Genomic DNA, 19,127 nt, shown 5'->3' with positions numbered 1-19,127 from the left:
GATGCTTTTAGGATTTGTTATTGTTGTTGTTGTTGTTGTTTTTGGTTTTCTGATTGTGAGTTTGGATTTCTTTTTATAGTGCTTAGAATTTATTATGCTGCTTTAATCTCTGCCCTGATATCCATCATTGGTTTAGTACCTTCTCAGCCATTGCCTCCTAAAATGTTGTGTCTGCCTCATTTTCATTACAAGTTTAATTGAAATTGTGTCATATTTTCTTACAGGATCCTCTGTGTCTTTTACTTTCTCTTTATTTTTTGTCTTTTTGTCTCTCCAAGCTGCATTTTGGATAGTTTCTTTTTTTTTTTAAGATTTTTATTTATTTATTTGTCAGAGAGAGAGAGAGAGAGAGATTGAGAGCTAGCGAGCACAAGCGCACAAGCAGACAGAGGCAGAGAGAGAAGCAGGCTCCCCGCCAAGCAAAGAGCCCGATGTGGGACTCGATCCCAGGATCCTGGGATCATGACCTGAGCCAAAGGTAGTGGCATAACTGACTGAGCCACCCAGGCATCCCTGGATAGTTTCTTTTGACCTACTTTTGGGTTCAATAATTCTCAGCCACGTCTAATCTTGTTAAACATATCCATTGAGTGAGTTCCTAACTTGGGTCAATGTTTTTTTTCTGTTTTGGAATTTCTTTTTGTTCTTTTAAAAATCTGTGCGCTTTCTTATAGCTTCTAGTTCAAAAATTTCAAGCTTATTTTCTATATCTTGGAACATAGTAAAAAATATATTTTTTTAAAGATTTTATTTGAGAGAGCGAGCATGCACATACCAGTGGGGGGAGGGGTAAAGGGAGAGGGGCAGGCCGACTACTTGCTGAATGAGGAGGCTGACATAGGGCTTGATCCCAAGCCCTGAGATCATGAACTGAGCCAAAGTCAGATGCTTAACCAACTGAGCTGCCTAGGTGCCCTGAGCAAATTCATTTTACTTTATTTCTGTTAAGTAATTCCAGAATGTGAAGTTGTTGAGAGTCTGTTTCTGTTATATACATATTCTTTGTTGCTGTTTGTTGCTCATGGTATCATATTTCCTTTTGTATCTCATTACCTTTTTTTTTTTTTTAAATGCCCTGGTCATTGTATTTGAAAAACATATATGTGTGGTTGATTTGAAGCCTAGATGATACCTTTTGAGGATTGATTTTAGATGTTTTCTGTTAGATGTCCAGAGGTGCTACAAGTTCAGAATCACTGTGATCCAAATTGAAGGCTTGGGGTTTCCTAGACTACCAAGGTCACATTGTTAGGCCCGAGTTTTTGCGTCCGAGAGACCACCAAGGAGCCAAGCACCGATGCAGTCACACGAGGGTTTATTTGACAAGCTGAAGCCTGGGCCCAAGTATACCCGACACAGCAGAGTAGGGACTTGGACCCCCAGCCAGATTATAGTCAGAGTTTTTAAAGGCAGAGTAGGGGTGGTCTCGGCAGTGGGTGAGGACAAAGGGGGTGTTCAGAAGGTCTATCAGTATAAAGAAGACTGTCAGGATATTGAAGGCCTGGTTACTATCAAGCCAAGGCCGTTTTTTCACCAGCATGAAGACAATTGGGAGTTTGCTGGTGGAATGTCACATTCTTGCTATCAAGCGTCCTTGTATTTTGGGCTCTGTTATTAGGAACTGGCCGACCTGGCCTTGTATTCTGGGCTCTGTTATTAGGAACTAGCTGACCACATTTCACTGGTTTCCCAGACTTGCTTCTAAGTAAGTTTCTCGGAGAGGGGCAGGGTCAGTTTAAGTTTTACCGCACAAACAACAAAATGGCTTTTAAGCCATTTTAAGCCAAGATGGAGTTGCTCTGGCTAAATAGGTCCTTACAACATGAACCTGGGCTGCAGGTTCATATACTTGAGCTTATATAACCTTTTGTGGTACCTGCTTAAAATTGTTAGTATTGAAAGGTGTAGCCAATTAACAATTTATGTTTGCTGCAGATGCTTTTGTAAGAAACACCTGAGTTCTCCTGTGTAGGTTCATTGCCTTATTTAGATTTCTGCCTCATTGTTTTTTATGTTTTCGTACTTTTGGATATTTTCCATATTTCACTGATACTTAGAGCGCTTTCATTCCAGGGTTCATCTTATTTACCTAACCTAATGTTAACAGAGGCAAGAATACTGCCTTTTAATTTGTTGTCGAATTTTTCTTGATGTGTGTTTGCTTTTTGTAGGTTCTACATGAAACATTTCCTCAGCATACATTCCTCATGAATGGTCTCATTCAAGGTGTAAAGGTAAGAACAGTTTTTGTGTGGGTCACAAGGAACCACAGGCAGGAATCCTTAGTAGTTTGACTGGAAGCTTGAATGCGAGGTGGGGAAGTAATCGCTATTTGTTCTTGAGACCTAAATCTAAACTTTTACTTGGATTATCAGTGTGATAATGAAATCCAGCCCAAGTCCATAAGGCATAGAATGGTTTACTGGTAAAAGCAGTACTTCATTTTTATTAACATGTACACAGCAGTTTATATTTTTATGTGAGGCTTTTTTTTTTTTTTTTTTTTTTTTTTTTAAATTTTCATGACCCGAGCTGAAGGCAGAGGCTTAACCCACTGAGCCACCCAGGCGCCCCCTTATGTGAGGCTTTTAATTCCCTATCATGTTCTTTTCTACTTTTGAGATTGACTTTGATATTGAGGAAGAAGGCAGCATCAAGATTTCATCAGCTATATAGTAGTCTTTCGTCAGAGCTTGTTTTGTGGTTTAATCAAAGCTAAGTTCTCGACCATGTAATTATTAATTCATTGTTTAATGTGATATTTATCAGAAAAGTTTATAAATCAGAGATTAAAATAGAATGTTTTATGTTCCAGTCCCACTTTACAGTATGATTAGTATACAGGAATAATGTCTAATGTGTCCCTCTCAGCTTAGACGACATTGATCTGTGAGCTGAGGAGCACACTTCAAATTATACCCTATTTATTTATTGAATTTGCAGCTTTGAGCAGTATTATTTGTAATGAATGACATTTATTCTTTTCCTATTTTCAAAAAGAATTTGAGAGTGCTTACAATAATGGCATTTTATTTTTTTAAAGATTTATTTATTTTAGGGAGCATGAGCAGGGGGAGGGGCAGAGGGAGAGAGAGAGAGAGAGAATCTCCAGCTGATTCCCCACTGAGCCCAGTGTGGCCCTATGTTTTCACTTAACCTTAGAAATATACCGAGGAATACTAGAAATGCTGGATCATATGGTAACTTGATTGTTTTAATTAACATCTTTCCTAACCCTCTCTCTGGCAAGTTATATGGGTGACTTAAGCCTTGGACAACAATTTCTTCTATCTCTACACTCACTTCCTGGATGACATTATCAGACTCACCACTTTCAGCTCTCAAATATTTCCCTAGACCTTAGACTTACATACCCAGTTGCCTTATTGACACCTCTTTTTCCTTGGCTGATAAGCATCTCAAGGTCACCATGCTGATCTTCCCCTTTAGCCAGACCTGCTCCAAGCCTTCCTCATTGAGATTATTGGTCATGCCATTCTCATTCAGACCAAAAATCCCTGGAGTCAGCGTTGACTCCCTTCTCTTCCCAAAACCATTCCATCAGTAGATTCTGTGGTTCTGCCTCCAAAATAGATCTATAGTGAAAACATTCTCTGGTCTCCTTTGAGTAGAGATCCCAAGAAGATAAAAGCCAGCTGTGATCTTTTTTTTTTTTTTTAAACTTTTTTTTTTTATTTGACAGAAATCACAAGTAGGCAGAGAGGCAGGCAGAGAGAGAAGGGGAAGCAGGCTCCCTGCCAATCAGAGAGCCCGATTCGGGGCTCGATCCCAGGACCCTGGGATCATGACTTGAGCCGAAGGCAGAGGCTCGGGTCTGGTGCCCCAGCCAGCTGTGGTCTTAACCAATCCCATCCCCACTCAGTTGTCTCCTCTGACATCATCCTTATTCTCTTCTGCACTCCTGGTGACCTTTCTCTAAGCAAAGCTTCCTTTGCCTGTGCTTGCCTGAGGGTTTTGCAGGTTCTGTTTTTTTCTGCTTGATTGCTTTCCCCCCAGATACTGACCTCACTCCGTAAACCTGAGCTTTTCACCCAGATGTCATTTTTTAGTAAAGCCTTTACTGACTATTGTCTTGAATAATGTAACCTGTTGTCATCACTTCAGTCCCTCTTCTCTGCTTTTTCTTCAAAAGCACTATAATTTCACCTCTGACATGCTATATATTTTGCTTTATGTTGTTACTCTATGTCCTTCTCAACGTTTCTCTTTTAGACTAGAACCTTCTTGAAGGCATGAATTTTTGTCTGCTTTGCTTACTGCTGTCCTCAACACCTAGAACAGTTCTTGGCAAATGACACATGTTCAGTAAATATTGTTGACTTAATATTTCTTTCTAGTCTTTTTCTACACATTTTTAAATAGTCAAGATCCAGCTTACACAGAGACTAACAATTTATCTTCTTGTATCAGCCGTCACTAATTGTACAGCATAATAATTTCTCTGTGACATTAAAAAAATCATACGAAGTATAGGCAGCCCTCTTCTTGCACATGCTGGAATGCTCAGAATTCAGTTATTCAGGTTCAGTTAAAAAATTCCAGTCCCTGCAACAGTACAGCTCAAATCTCCATCACCATGGTCTGTTAACTCTGAGTAATTGCATAAAGTACGAACTGCTGCTAGCTCCTCAGTCCACGGAACACTACATAAATCACAGGTGAACACCATCATCGGTAAACATTCGTGGCAACTTTAGAATGTTGGTGACTGGTCACTGTGCATCTCTTAGTTTTGAACAGAGCGCAAAGCATGCAGCTGTGTTGCCTCCTTGGCTCCAGTGATAAACCCCTATAACACTTCACAAAAACGGATCATTGAAAAGGAACTGGCCAACAAGAGTGGAAGTGCAGTGAAGAAGTAATTACTGATAATGCTAGAAGTGAGATTCGTGTAGAGCCTCTGCAGAGTCATAGAAGAAATGGGCTGGTTGGGTGTACAGCCCGAGGAACTTACTAAGATAAACTCAGCAGCATAAAGGAGAACAGTGTGATGAAGATGTCCCCGGGAAGTGATGTCAGCAAAATGCTTCACACTGAAGAAGCTCTCAGAGATGGTATTTCATGACATTGAAAACATAAAGGACAAAACGTTGCAAGCGGATTCAAATTTAGAAAGGCATCTGACAGTTTGCCAATGCGCGGAAGATACTGACTGCACATCTTATGTTATATGGCTTAGTAGGACAGCAAGCACTGTTCATGTGACTCTTGATAAGTTTTTTATAAGGAAATAAAACACTTTATTTCCTAAGGTTTGAAATTACAATCTAAATAAATATTAGCAAATTTTTTTCTTTTCATTAGTTATTAAGAGATTAATAACATACATTGAAAGAATTATTTTAAGAAATGGACTCGGATGATTTGGAGTTAGCAAGTCTGAAATTTGTCGGGCAGGCTGAACTCAGGCAAGAGTTGATCCTATAGTCAGTCCCAAGGCAGAAGTCATTCTTCTCCTGGAAGCCTCAGCTTTTGCTCTTAAGGCCATCAGCTAATTGGACGAGCCTCTTCCCATATTATTGAAGGTGATACCATTTACTTTAAAACCAACTGCAACAAAACCTTCACAGGAACCCCCACACGACACTTGATGAAACAACTGGGTGCTATAGCCTAGCCAAGGTGACAGCATCACAATAGTTGTAGCTACACTTTGTCAAAAATGTTACACCAGACTGAGAGCCAGGTGTGACTTGGCTGGTGAAGTCTCGTTATGACTGCTGGTTGATAGCAGCAGGTGGACTGACTGTAATCATTTTCATCATTAAAACCAATTGGTCTGATGACCTGACGTCTGCCTTGTAACTTGTTGAAACTTTTCTCTTCAGCAGCTATGTTTTATATTTATTACAAAAGTACACATACCAGTGTCCCAGACGCAGCAGGTCACGTGTCCAGGGTTGGTTTATGCCTAGAGTGATCAGTATGAAGAGGACGGCACTAAAGCAGGAAGTGATGATCTGGTCTAGCTTCGACATCACAGTGAAGGCTGGGGAAAGGGGAAAGAGTAGAAGACCCAGCAGGCCAGCTAATGCAGTGGCTGCAGGGGTTCACATGCAGATGTGCTGCTCCTCAGTCTAGACTTGACCATCAGCTTTGATTAAGGAAATGGCAAGTAGATCCTCTGCCAGGATGCTCTTCCAGGGATATTTAATAAGTTTCTGTAGTGCCCGGAGCTGCTGCTCATCTGTCTCATTCTGCTATTTCAATGAATTAAATCAGCAATAGTAGCTTAGCATAAGTACACACGGAAACTTTTGACTTTTTTAAAAGTTTATTTATTTATTTATTCGAGAGAGGGAGTGCGCACAAGTGAGGGTAGGGGCAAAGGGAGAGAGAGAATCTCAAGCAGACTCCCTCCTGAGTGTGGAGCCTGGCGCGGGGCTCCATCTTACAACCCTGAGATCACCCTGAGCCGAAATTGAGTCAGATGCTTAACTGAATTGCCCAGGCGCTTGTTGGCTGATGTTTTTAAGAATTAGAGTCAAAGACAAGATATCTTTAAGGTTCCCTCATGCTACTCTTTGATATTAGTAGGTACAGAATGGTTTCCCTACACACACACACACACACACACACACACACACGGAATAAGTCTTAATTTGGACAAAAATTTAAAGATTATCCTTTTTATTATCTGTAAATACAATTGTCAGACAACCTACTTGAGAAATGGCTTCATGTTTTAAGTACAGTCTTTTCATGATAGACTGCTAATTCATCCATTTAATAAATTAGGTGTGGGGTGCCTGGATGGCAGTCAGTGAAGCATCCAGCTCTTGGTTTCAGCTCAGGTCATGAACTCATAGTTGGGGGACAGAGCCCTGCATCAGCCTCCACACTCAGCATAGAGTCTGCCTAGGATCCTCTGTCCTTCCTATTTGTGAGCTTTCTCCCCCCAACCCCCAAAATAAATATTTAAAATAAAAGAAATAAAATAAACATGTAAGAGTACCCACAAGTGGGAAAGACTAGTACTTTATGTGCTTTAGGTTGGAGACCCTGAAATGTTAACAGATTAAGAATTGGTTTGAATTGTGCACTTATGGGTTGGGACTCGGGTTCTGAAGCCACCTCACATCTGAGCCAAAACCTGCCTCTGCTGCTTACGGCCTCGGGCTAGCTGCTTACCCTGATAGCACCTATGTCACAGTGTCAGGACACGTGTGTGAAAGGCGTGGAAGAGTTTGGCATATGTGGATGTTACTGTTCTTACTTTAGAACATACACTGAGCTTTCTTGGAGTCAGGATTTGAAGTAGGGACCTACTACTTCTAAGTAGGAAAAGTCTGTTTATATTTTAATTAAAACAATTTCACCTTCATCTGCTTTTTAGTTCTTCTTTCTTTTAGTGACTCTTTCCTACTTTGCTCCTTTACCTCAAAACAAAACAACACGCCCTAGCCTTCCTGCCTGTATCATTATTTCCTTGAAGGCTCTGGCACCAACTGTTCTTTGACCCTTCTCCAGCTTTGTAGATTGACTTTTCCAAACTTTAATCAAATTACAATCACTTTATGTGTCACATTTCTTATTTGCCCTCTTGCATTGATTGATGCGTACCCTCTGAAGGGAAGCTCTGTACTGTGCGGGGTCTCAGTGGGCCCTAAGTCAGAGAGGTAGCCCTGTGTTAATACTGTTTTTGTGTGAAAATATTTGTTCTAGTCAATTACACAAATAAAAACACAGTTCCATTGGTGTATGATTTTCTCTGATCTTTTAAGAAATGAGAAATTCAACAAATCTAAAATCTAGAATCTAGAAAATGAACAAATCTAATTTGGGGGTAACCAAGTCTACATGTTGCAAGTACCTCATAGCTTATTAAAGAATACTGAAAATTTGTCATAGTATGTGAACTTTTTCAAGGAAAAGTGAAAATTTTCAGAAGTAGTTAAATGACTTTGTACTCTATTCTGTGGAGCCATTGCTCCCTCACATTCATTTGCAAAGTTAATTATGCTATTTGAAAGAAAACAAAAAAACATTTTTAGTTAAAAATACCAACCCAGCTGTTTCAGTCAAATATTTGCCAACTGCATATGTTAAGGAAAACATATGCTTAAAACTTTTATGATGGCTATATGAAGTGTAAAATTCATGTATGTTTGCTTCAGGTGAGTTTTGTCATTCTATGTATGCTTTAAAACGTTACTTGGAAAAAAAATGTAACTTGGATAATTGCATTTAATTGAACGATAAACTCTAATTAGAGCCGAAAAGTCATGTCAGAAATACTGGCCAAGGCGCCTGAGTGGCTTACGTTGGTTAAGTGTCTGCCTTTGGCTTTTGGTCATGCTCCTGGGGTCCTGGGATCCAGCCCCACGTTGTCGGGCTCCCTGCTCAGTGAGGAGCCTGCTTCTCCCTCCCTCTGCTGCTTCTCCAGCTTGTACCCTCTCTCTCTCTCTTTCCCTCTGTCAAGTAAGTAAAATAAAATCTTAAAAAAAAAAAAAATACTGGCCAATTAATTATGCCACTGTAAACACCCATGTCTGCTGGGAAGTTAACTAACTGTAGCGACTGTGTGAGCCGTTGGTGAATTTTGCCATCTGCACCCAGATTCCTACACACCGTGTTGCATCTAGTACTGGTTGGGCTGGGATAGCGTAGTACCCACTGATCCTCATTATGTTTGGATTTCATGTTTGCACTGAAACTCAGTGAGTTTATCTGTGACCCCAGATCAGCACAGTGCTTCCATGGTCATTCATGCCCCCCTGGGTGAGGGGGAGTGTCAGGTATCAGCCCCTCATTTCTAATTTCTAATTTTTGTCTGTTTGAGGTCTTACTCTGTACCGATGTCCTTGTGGTCCATTTAGTGCCATGTTTTTTGCATCTTTGTGTCTTTTGTTGGTGATTTGGCTATTTGAAATGTACCCAAGGGTAGTGCAGCAGTACTGACTAGTATCTTTAAGCGCGGGATATTGTGATGTGCCTTACGGAGAATATACTGTCAGATAAGCCTCATTCAAGGCATGAGTCATGGTGCTGTTGATTTAGAGTTCAGTGTTCATAGGTCAACAATATATAGTAAGTATAGTGTCTTTAAAGAGAAACACAGATAAATCATGGTTGTGTATTGATCAGTTAATGGAATTAGGTGGCCAGAGCCTGACAGGAAGCTAAGGAGCAGTGGTTCCACGTTCTCTAGTTCAGTGTTTCTCGAAGCCTTATAGAACATAACTGCTGTGGGTAATGAGAATCAGTGGTATTTCTGATCAAGAAAAGGGGTCTGAGGTCTGTCTGGTGTTACTTTTTAAACATTTTGTTCTCATTTGCAGATTCTGTCAGGGTACAGATACCCTCAATCTGTTGCTCTCACAATGTGGCCTGATAGCATCTGGGCCAGGTCGGGTAGTAAAGACATCACTCTGGGGTAGGAAAGGTGATTTGTAGAAATTCATGTTTTCCAAAGAGCCAAGTACAGTTGACCTTGAACAACCCAGGTTTGAATTGCATGGGTTCACTTGCAGACTGTTTTTTTCTTTAGGCTGTCATGTATTTTCGGTTACGATCTCCTAACATTTTCTTTTCGTTAGCTTACTTTAAGAATACAGTATGTAAAAAAAAAAAAAAGAATACAGTATGTAATACATAAAATATACAAATAATGATATACGAAATATCATTAATCAACTGTTTACATTATTGATAAAGCTTCTGGTCAAACAGTTTAGTTTTGGGGAAGTCAAAAATTATATGTGGATTTTTAAAAAGATTTTATTTATTTGAGAGCGTACACAAGCAGAGGAAGAGGGAGAAGCAGACTCCCCCGCTGAGAGGGAGCCCAGTGTGGGGCCCGTTCCTAGGACCCTGGGATCATGACCTGAGCCAAAGGCAGACGCCTAACAACTGAGCCACCCAGGTGCCCCCATATGTGGATTTTTGACTACATGATGTAGAGGGTGTTAGTGCCCAAACTGTGTTCTTCAGGGGTCAGCTGCATGAGATTGTATGTTAGAATCTTAATAAAAAAGGTTGTCCGGGGCGCCTGGGTGGCTCAGTGGGTTGAGCGACTGCCTTCAGCTCAGGTAATGATCCTGGACTTCCAGGATCGAGTCCCATATCGGGCTCCCAGCTCCTTGGGGAGTCTGCTTCTCCCTCTGACCTTCTCCTCTCTCATGCTCTCTCTCACTCATTCTCTCTCAAATAAATAAATAAAAAATCTTTAAAAAAAAAAAAAAGAAGGTTGTCCAGTGCCTGGGTGGCTCAGTTGGTTAAGCAACTTCCTTCAGCTCAGGTTATGATCGTGGAGTCCTGGGATGGAGTCCTGCATTGGACTCCCAGCTCCACGAGGAGTCTGCTTCTGCTTCTTCTGACCTCCCCTCTCTTGCTCTCTCTCTCGCTCTCTCAAATAAATAAATAAAATCTTTTAAAAAGGGGGGGGGTAGGTTGTCCCAGAAGATGTTTCAGTATCTATCACTGTTACTAAGAATTTGATTAAAATAATATTTTAATGGATAGATTAAATTACCATTTAAAATCCATAATCTGGAAGACAGTATATTTTTTCTGTAAAAACTATGTTACTTTAAATATTTCTTTAATGTTTGGCCTTTTTAAAAGATTTTATTTATTTACTTTTCAAAGAGAGAGGGAGAGAGAGCACAAGCAGAAGAGTGGCAGACAGGGAGAAGCAGGCTCCCCACTGATCAAGGAGCCTGATGTGGGACTCGATCCCAGGACCCTGAGATCATGACCTGAGCCGAAGGCAGACGCTTAAGGGACTGAGCCACCCAGCCATCTGCCTTCTCATTTTTTTTGTTTAAAAATGGCATATTTTAAAACATTGTATGAAGTCTCAAGTGTGAGAAGTATATGCAGGCACAGCGAAGTCCCGTTAGCACAAAGGAAAATGCCATATCAGAAAACTAAGAAGTACTACATATAGCCAAAAGCACAGAATGTGTGTTAAGTGCCGGATTTTGGAGGGTACTGTGTGTATGCAATGCTGAGCAATTTCAGATACACAGCAGTAGAAAATATAATGAAACCCATGCACTTACCACCCAGTTTCATTATTTATCAACATTTTCCTACTCTTGTCTCCTCTGTCTCCGTTTTCCCCTACTCATTTTTTTTTATAAAAGTTAAGTTCAGAAACTCATTATTTCACCCATAAGTACCCACTGAAAAATTTTAAACTGCACAATGGAGGCTACGGCAGGGTTTTAAAGATTTTTTTATTATTATTTTAGAGAAAGCGAGTATGAATGAGGGGGTGGAGCAGAGAGGGAAGAAGAAGGAGAGACTCTAAAGCAGTCCCTACACTGAGTTCAGAGCCCGATGCAGGGCCCAGTCTCATGATTCCGACATGACCCAAGCTGAAACCAACGGTCGGACACTTAAGTGACTGAGCCACCCAGGTGCCCCAAGACCACCCAAGACCAGGGTTTAAAGAAGGGATCGGAACGGAGGTTTGCAGCTCATAAGGGGAGCACATATTGTAGGGAGGATCAGGGTCGGGGCCAAGTAGGCAAGAAAGTGTCTTCATTTGAAGCACGATTTGGAGCTATGCATATTAAACTGAATTAAGTTTCTGGCCTCTTGCTGCATGCTTGGTGTGTGTTCATCTCATGGGCCATCTGTAGGTGTACATAGTTCATATCACTGCTTCTCCAGAAAAGTAAGCTCCCCCCCCCCCCCCCGCCGCCATTTTCCATTTTCTAACCGCATGCTTAGAAATTTGTTAGGATTTTTTTTTTCCAGTCCTGTTTTTATTTGTTTGGGCAATAAACAAATGAAATTTTAATGGTAAATTGACTGCTCTGGGCAGTTAGACCGTGCTAATGGGCTGACTTGTAATGATGTAGGGTTTTTCATTGTTCAGTTATCCACTGTGTAGTACATCATCAGTTTTTGATGTAGTGTTAAGTGATTCATTAATTGCATACAACACCCAGTGCTCATTGCAGTATGTGCTCTCCTTAATACCCATCACCCAGCTACCCCATCCCTCTCCCCTCTCCCCTCTGAAACCTTCAGCTGTTTCCCAGAGCCTATAGTTTCTCATAATTCCTCTCCCTTTCTGATTTCTCCCCCTTCAGTTTTCCCTTCCTTCCCCAGTGGTCCTCCGTGCTATTCCCTATGTTCCACATATGACTAAAACCATATTATAATTGTCTTTATCTGCTTGACTTATTTCATTAGAATGTTTTTAAATGACACTTTATATTTAATGTTTCAAATTAGTCTGTTTTGGGGCCAGTGAAATAAATTGGAGCATTCAGAAAGTAAGAATTACAAGTGATTGGGGGACCACATTGTAAATTTGACCTTTGTTTCTGCTTTCCTATCCAGGGCCTGCTGTCTTTTCTGAGTGCCCCCCTCATAGGCGCTCTGTCTGATGTGTGGGGGAGGAAACCCTTTCTCCTTGGCACCGTGTTCTTCACCTGCTTCCCAATTCCACTGATGAGGATCAGCCCTTGGTGAGTGGCTTTGTTTTGGGTCACATGTGAATAATAGGTCTGCAAAGCATTTCTTAACCATTTCAAAGCAGTTGATACCTGTATTTATATTTGATTTCTTTGGTAATACTGAAAGCCAATTTGGGCTCTAAGATGTTTAAAGATGTCTCTAAGGGGGGACACCTGGGTGGCTCAGTGGGTTAAAGCTTTGCCTTTGGCTTGGATCGTGATCCCAGGGTCCTGGGATCAAGCGCTGCATCGGGCTCTCTGCTTAGCGGGGAGTCTGCTTCTACCTCTCTCTGCCTGCCTCTCTGCCTACTTGCAATCTCTCTCTGTCAAATAAATAAAGATCTTTAAAAAAAAAAAAAAGATGTCTCTAAGAGCAGCTGTTGTTGCCCAGGTCAGTTAAAGGATTGGGTCCTGGGAGGGGCTGACAGTCCCTGTACTCACCCCTTTGACTCAGTTGACTGTAAATGTGTTGTCATCTCACTGCTCTCTAGGGCACCGATGAAAAAAGTTTACATCAATAGACACGAGTCACTTTTGAGTACACGGTAGTGAGACCAAGAGACTGTTCTAAATCATAATAGGAATTTGATCTTATTTTTTCTTGATAAATAGGGAGAGAATACTTAACATATAACTAAGTACCAAAGATGGTTTGGAATTTGCACCTGAGCTGTACCTTAGTTGTTTTTCTTGGTTCCAGAAGATGGTATATGGCCAAAATTTCTGTTGCCGAGATGCTCGTCATAAGGTGTGAAGAACACACCTTAAAATGAAAGGTTTTGTGTGTGTGTTTTAATGCATTATTATTTCTTTTTTGGATCATGTGAAAATGCCCTTGTTTGATCATATGATAATTTTATGTCAGTATTTGTTAAATTATAAATATGTTGGTTTAGTGGGTCCTTTTATTTTCTGCGAGATGATGAATTTTTATTAAATAATTATTGAGTCTTTCCGAGTACAAGTCATGCTTTTCCAATAAATGAGGGCTTTTTTATTGTCCTCTCAATATCTTAAAATATTTTTTCTTTAGATTTTCAAATGATTTTGCCTCTTCCCTTCCCATTTTCATACTGTTGCTTTTGCTTATGTTGATTAATGAATAATGCTAAGTAAAAGTGATAATGGACTTAACATCTCATGTATATAAAGCAAATGTTGTAATGTTTCATCATTTGAGTGTTGAGTGCATTGAAAAATTTGTTACTATGAAGAATTATATTAAGAGATTTTCTTTTTTAAAAACATTTTTTTATTATGCTAAGTTAGTCACCATGCAGTAGTTCATTAGTCTTTGATGTAGTGTTCCATGATTAATTGTTTACGTATAACACCCAGTGCTCATTGCAATACGTGCGCTCCTTAATACCCATCACGAGGCTAATCCATCCCCCCACCCCACTCCCCTCTGAAACCCTAAGTTTGTTTCGTGGAGTCCATAGTCTCTCATGGCTTGTCTCCCCCTCTGATTTCCCCCACTTCATTTTTCCCTTCCTATTCCTAATGTCCTCTATGCTATTCCTTATGTTCCACATATAAATGAAACTGTATCATAATTGTCTTTCTCTCCTTGACTTATTTCACTCAGCAGAATCCCCTCCAGTCCCATCCATGTTGATTTAGAGGTAGGTGTTCACCCTTTCTGATGGCCGTGTGGTATTCCACTGTATATACACACCACATCTTCTTTATCCATTCTTCTGCTGAAGGGCATCTCAGCTCCTTCCACAGTTTGGCTGTTGTAACATTGCTGCTGTGAACATTGGGGTGTATGTGCCCCTTTTTTTCACTACATCTGTATATTTGGGGTAAATACCTAGTAGTGCAGTGGCTAGGTCATAGGGTAGCTCTATTTTTAACTTTTTGAGGAACCTCTGTACTGTTTTTCCAAAGTGGCTGCACCAGCTTGCATTCCCACCAACAGTGTAGGAGGGTTCCCCTTTCTCCACATCTTCACCAACATCTGTTGTTTCCTGCCTTGTTAATTTTAGCCGTTCTAACTGGTGTAAGGTGGTATCTCATTGTGGTTTTGACTTGAATTTCCCTGATGGCTCATGATATAGAACATTTTTTAATGTGTCCGTTAGCCATTTGTATGTCATCTTTGGAGAAGTGTCTGTCTGTTCATGTCTTGTGTCCATTTCTCTCTTTTTTTTTTTTTTTAAAGATTTTATTTATTTATTTGTCAGAGAGAGAGGGGGGGAGAGAGAGCGAGCACAGGCAGACAGAATGGCAGGCAGAGGCAGAGGGAGAAGCAGGCTCCCTGATGAGCAAGGAGCCCGATGTGGGACTCGATCCCAGGACGCTGGGATCATGACCTGAGCCGAAGGCAGCTGCTTAACCAACTGAGCCACCCAGGCGTCCCTTGTGTCCATTTCTTGACTTGAAAATTTGCTTTTGGGTGTTTGGAAAGTTCTTCATAGATCTTGGATATCAGCCCTTTATCTGTGGTATCATTTGCAAATATCTTCTCCCATTCCTTGGGTTGCCTCTTTGTTTTGTTGACTCTTTCCTTTGCTGTGCAAAAGATTTTTATCTTGATGAAGTCTCAAAAGTTCATTTTCACTTATGTTTCCCATGCCTTCGGAGACATATCTTGCAAGAAGTTGCTGTGGCCGATGTCGAAGAGGTTACTGCCTGTGTTATTCTCTAGGATTTTGATGGATTCCTGTCTCACATTGAGGTCTCTCATTCATTTTGAATTTATCTTTGTGTATGGTGGAAGAGGATGGCCCAGTTTCCTTCTTCTGTATATAGCTGTCCAGTTTTCCCAGCACCATTTATTGAAGAGACTGTCTTTTTTCCATGGGATATTTTTCCTGCTTTATCAAAGATTAGTTGATCATAGAGTTGAGGGTCTATATCTGGGCTCTCTATTCTGCTCCATTGATCTCTGTGTCTGTTTCTGTGCCAATACCATGCTGTCTTAGTGATCATAGCTTTGTAATGTAGCTTGAAATCAGGCAACATGATGCCCCAGCTTGTTTATCTTTTTCAGTATTTCCTTGGTGATTTGGGGTCTTTTCTGGTTCCATACAAATTTTAGGATTATTTGTTCTAGCTCTTTGGAAAATGCCAATGTTATTTTGATAGGGGTTGAAAGATTGCTTTGGGCAGCATAGACATTTTAACAATGTTTATTCTTCCAGTCCATGAGCATGGAATGTTTTTCCATCTTTTTGTGTCTTCCTCGATTTCTTTCATAAGTGTTCTGTAGTTCCTTGAGTATAGATCCTTTGCCTCTCTGGTTAGGTTTATTCCAAGGTATCTTAGGGGTTTTGGTGCTGTTATAAATGGAATCGATTCTTTAAATTTCTCGATCTACAGTTATATTATCAGTGTATAGAAAAGCAACTGATTTCTGTGCCCTGATTTTGTATCCTGCCACATTACTGTATTGCTGTATGAGTTCTAGTAATTGGGGCATGGAGTCTTTTGGGTTTTCCACATAAAGTATCATGTCATCTGCTATGAGAGTTTGACTACTTCTTTGCCAATTTGAATACCTTTTATTTCTTTTGTTGTCTGATTGTTGTTGCTAGGCCTTCTAGTACTATGTTGAAGAAAAGTGGTGAGCATGGGCATCCTTGTCATGTTCCTGATCTTAAGGGAAAAGCTCTCAGCTTTTCCCCATTGAGAATGGTACTCGCTTTGGGCTTTTCATAGATGTTTTTTATGAATTTGAGGAATGTTCCCTCTATCTCTGTACTCTGAAGACTTTTAATCAGGAAAGGATGCTGTACTTTGTCAAATGCCTTTTCTGCATCAGTTGAGAGGACCATGTGATTGTCTCTTCTCTTACTAGTGTGTCATATTGATTGATTTGTGAATGTTGAACCACCCTTGCAGCGCGGGAATAAATCACACCTGGCTGTGATGGATGTTCCTTTTAATGTACAGTTGGATCCTGTGGGCTAGGATCTTGTTGAGTATTTTGGCATCCATGTTCATCTTGGTCTGTAATTCTCCTTTTTGATGGGGGTCTTTGCCCGATTTGGAGATCAAGATAATGCTGGGCTCATGAAATTAGTTTGGAAGTTTTCCTCCGGTTTCTGTTTTTTTGAAACAGCTTCAGGAGAATAGGTATTATTTCTTCTTTAAATATTTGGTAGAATTCCCCTGGGAATCCATCAAGCCCTGGACTCTTGTTTTTTGGGAGGTTTTTGATCACTGCTTCAAAAGATAGTTCATTCTTCTGCCTCGTTTACCCTGGCAGTCAGAGTATCCAGTTTAGACTGCATTTCATTCATATTATTTTTATGTTTGGCCTGATTAGATCTCATTTCTGCTCTTAGAGATTCTGTGTCTTTGCTAATATTTTTCTCAAACCTAAATATCAACTTCATAATTGTTGCTCTGATGTCAGTTTCTGACATCTTGGTTATATCCGTATCCATTAGGTCTGTGGCAGAGGCCACAATATCTGATTCTTTCCTTTGTTGGGGGTTCCTCCACTTAATCATTCTGTTGTGGGGGGTGGTTGAGGGAATGTACAGAGTCGGAAGTATTAAGCACGACCCAAGCAAGATGCACCTGTTTTATAGGGACCTTAGGGTTGTCAGCCTCTTCTTCCAGCCTGTCTTCTAGGGGAGGGGCCTGCTGCGCTGTTACTCAGGCAACCCTGCTTGGGCAGAGTTGCCATGCCACCCGTTGGGGGTGCAGGGTGTGGGCTCAGTGAAAACTGGTTTTGGGGGGCTTTCGTTCCATGGCTGCTTTTCCAGGCGGCTTTCCGCGTTTCTTCCAAGAGTCAGAGCAGTAGTGACCACATCCAAACCTCTGTCTAGGACAGAGAAATCGCAGTCTGCTCTTCACTGAGCTCTCCAGGCCACACTGTCTCCATTTCTGTCTGCACTGCTAAAACCCACAGCCTCCCCAGTCTATGCACCCCACAGCAAAACTCCCAGTGGTGATAGCCAGGGCCGGGCATGTCTCTGCCCTTTGTGCTTCTAAAACCACAAGCCACCCCCAGTTCCGCACGCACACCTGTAGCTCCTGGATCCTGTCTGGGGCCTGCAGTAAAGTCTTTTCCTGGCCACCACAGGTCCACCAGTCTGTACCTGGTTCCCAGCATGGGGCGCTCTTGTGCTCCTGTGCGATATCACCTTCCCAGCGCCAGCTTATGGCGGCTTCCTCTCCCTTCTGCTTATCTTCCAATATCTGCGTAGAATCACAGCTCCCTGCTTCATACCTTGAGACTGTTGGAGATATTCTGTTTGTGGAGATCCAGATATATATTCTTACATCTCAGGCTGATTTGTGAGTGTTCAGAATGGTTTGGTAGATATCCAGCTAAATTCAGGGGATTGGTTGAAATAGGGCCCCCTACTCCCCTGCCATCTTTTCCTGATCCCCTTATTAGATTTTCTAATATTGAAATATCCTTGTCTCAGGATAAACCCTACATTTTGTTCTGTGGAATTTTATTTTGTTGTATCTTAACTAGATTTTTTTTTACAGCATCTGTGCCTGTGAATGAAATTTTAGTCTTAAATACATCAATATTGTTATTATTTCTGCTTTTATGTAGCTCTTTTACTTATTTTTAAGATTTCAATTTAAGATTTTGAGATTTTGAGAGCGAGCGAGCATGCGCATGTGTGTGCAAGAGCCGGGAGAAGGGCAGAAGGAGACGAGAGTTTTACTCCCTGCTGAGCAGGGGCCCCCCCCACATGGGGCTTAGTCCCAGGACCCGGAAATCATGACCTGAGCCGAAGGCAGACACTTAACCAGCAGAGCCACCCAGGCACCCCTGTGTAGTAGCTCTTTTAAGTTATTTGCTGTATGTGTCTTTTTCTTAGCTAAAGCCAGGAAAATTTAAGTTTTTATTTCTCTTTTATTGGCTGCCTTTAAAATTATATCCCCTTACTCTCTCATTTTTTTCAGCTGCATGTACTGACTCCCTTTAAGCAGTTACAGACTTGGTGTGTTTCTACTTCGTCCCCATCTTATCATTTTATTAGTTGTCCTTTGTATCTTTAAATATACATATACATGTATTTGTTTTTAAATTTATTTTTTGGTTTATAATCTTTACATGATATTTTGGTTCTGATTATAAAAGTGTATGCACATAACCTCTCTCCTGGTAATTAAAATAATCTTTTTATAGGTGGTACTTTGCGATGATTTCTGTGTCTGGAGTCTTCTCGGTCACTTTCTCTGTGATATTTGCCTATGTAGCTGATGTCACTCAAGAACACGAGCGAAGTACTGCTTATGGATGGGTAAGAGTATAGTTTATGTTTTTTAACCAGAGAAGTAATTAGCATCCTATTTAAAAATAAGTTTTTAAAAGTAAGATTTAAAATAAGCTACAAATACTGATTTACATAAGAGAATATCTAAAGCAATTGAAGTTTTTTTTTTTTTTAATTTCTTTTCAGCGTAACAGTATTCATTGTTTTTGCACCACACCCAGTGCTCCATGCAATCCGTGCCCTCTCCAATACCCTCCCCGCAACTGAAGTTTTAAAAGGAGATTTATGAAGTTTAAAATAGCAAGATGGAAATTACTAGTTATATATCCTCTGGTTTTAGGGTGGGAAATTTGGCAGGAATGTGTGAGTTGTCAGCTGCAAAATTGTTTCAGAAGTTGATTTGTTTATTTTAGCTTATCTCTTGAGGAAGCATAAATAATAAACTGGTGCTAAGCACATAAGTCCCTGCGAAGCTTGTTGGAGTTGGAGAGAT

The 19,127-nt window shown here is 40.7% G+C and overlaps 1 protein-coding gene across 4 annotated transcripts in view; it reads left to right on the top strand.

Annotated features, from left to right (window-relative positions):
- The window catches only part of MFSD14B (major facilitator superfamily domain containing 14B), a 75,375-nt gene that overhangs the window by 37,365 nt on the left and 18,883 nt on the right, over positions 1-19,127 (top strand). For 3 of the 4 annotated variants that reach the window (XM_047701066.1, XM_047701064.1, XM_047701067.1), the window contains 3 exons: positions 2,172-2,234; positions 12,322-12,449; positions 18,547-18,661. In XM_047701066.1, the coding sequence (XP_047557022.1) occupies positions 2,172-2,234; positions 12,322-12,449; positions 18,547-18,661 (306 nt within the window). The remainder of the gene's footprint in view (positions 1-2,171; positions 2,235-12,321; positions 12,450-18,546; positions 18,662-19,127) is intronic. The other variant, XM_047701065.1, reaches the window with a different exon arrangement.

The sequence above is a fragment of the Lutra lutra genome, chromosome 13 (genome assembly GCF_902655055.1).
Source record: "Lutra lutra chromosome 13, mLutLut1.2, whole genome shotgun sequence".
NCBI lineage: Eukaryota > Metazoa > Chordata > Mammalia > Carnivora > Mustelidae > Lutra > Lutra lutra.
Note: the sequence above shows the minus strand (reverse complement) of the source record. Positions and strands in the feature narration are given on the sequence as shown.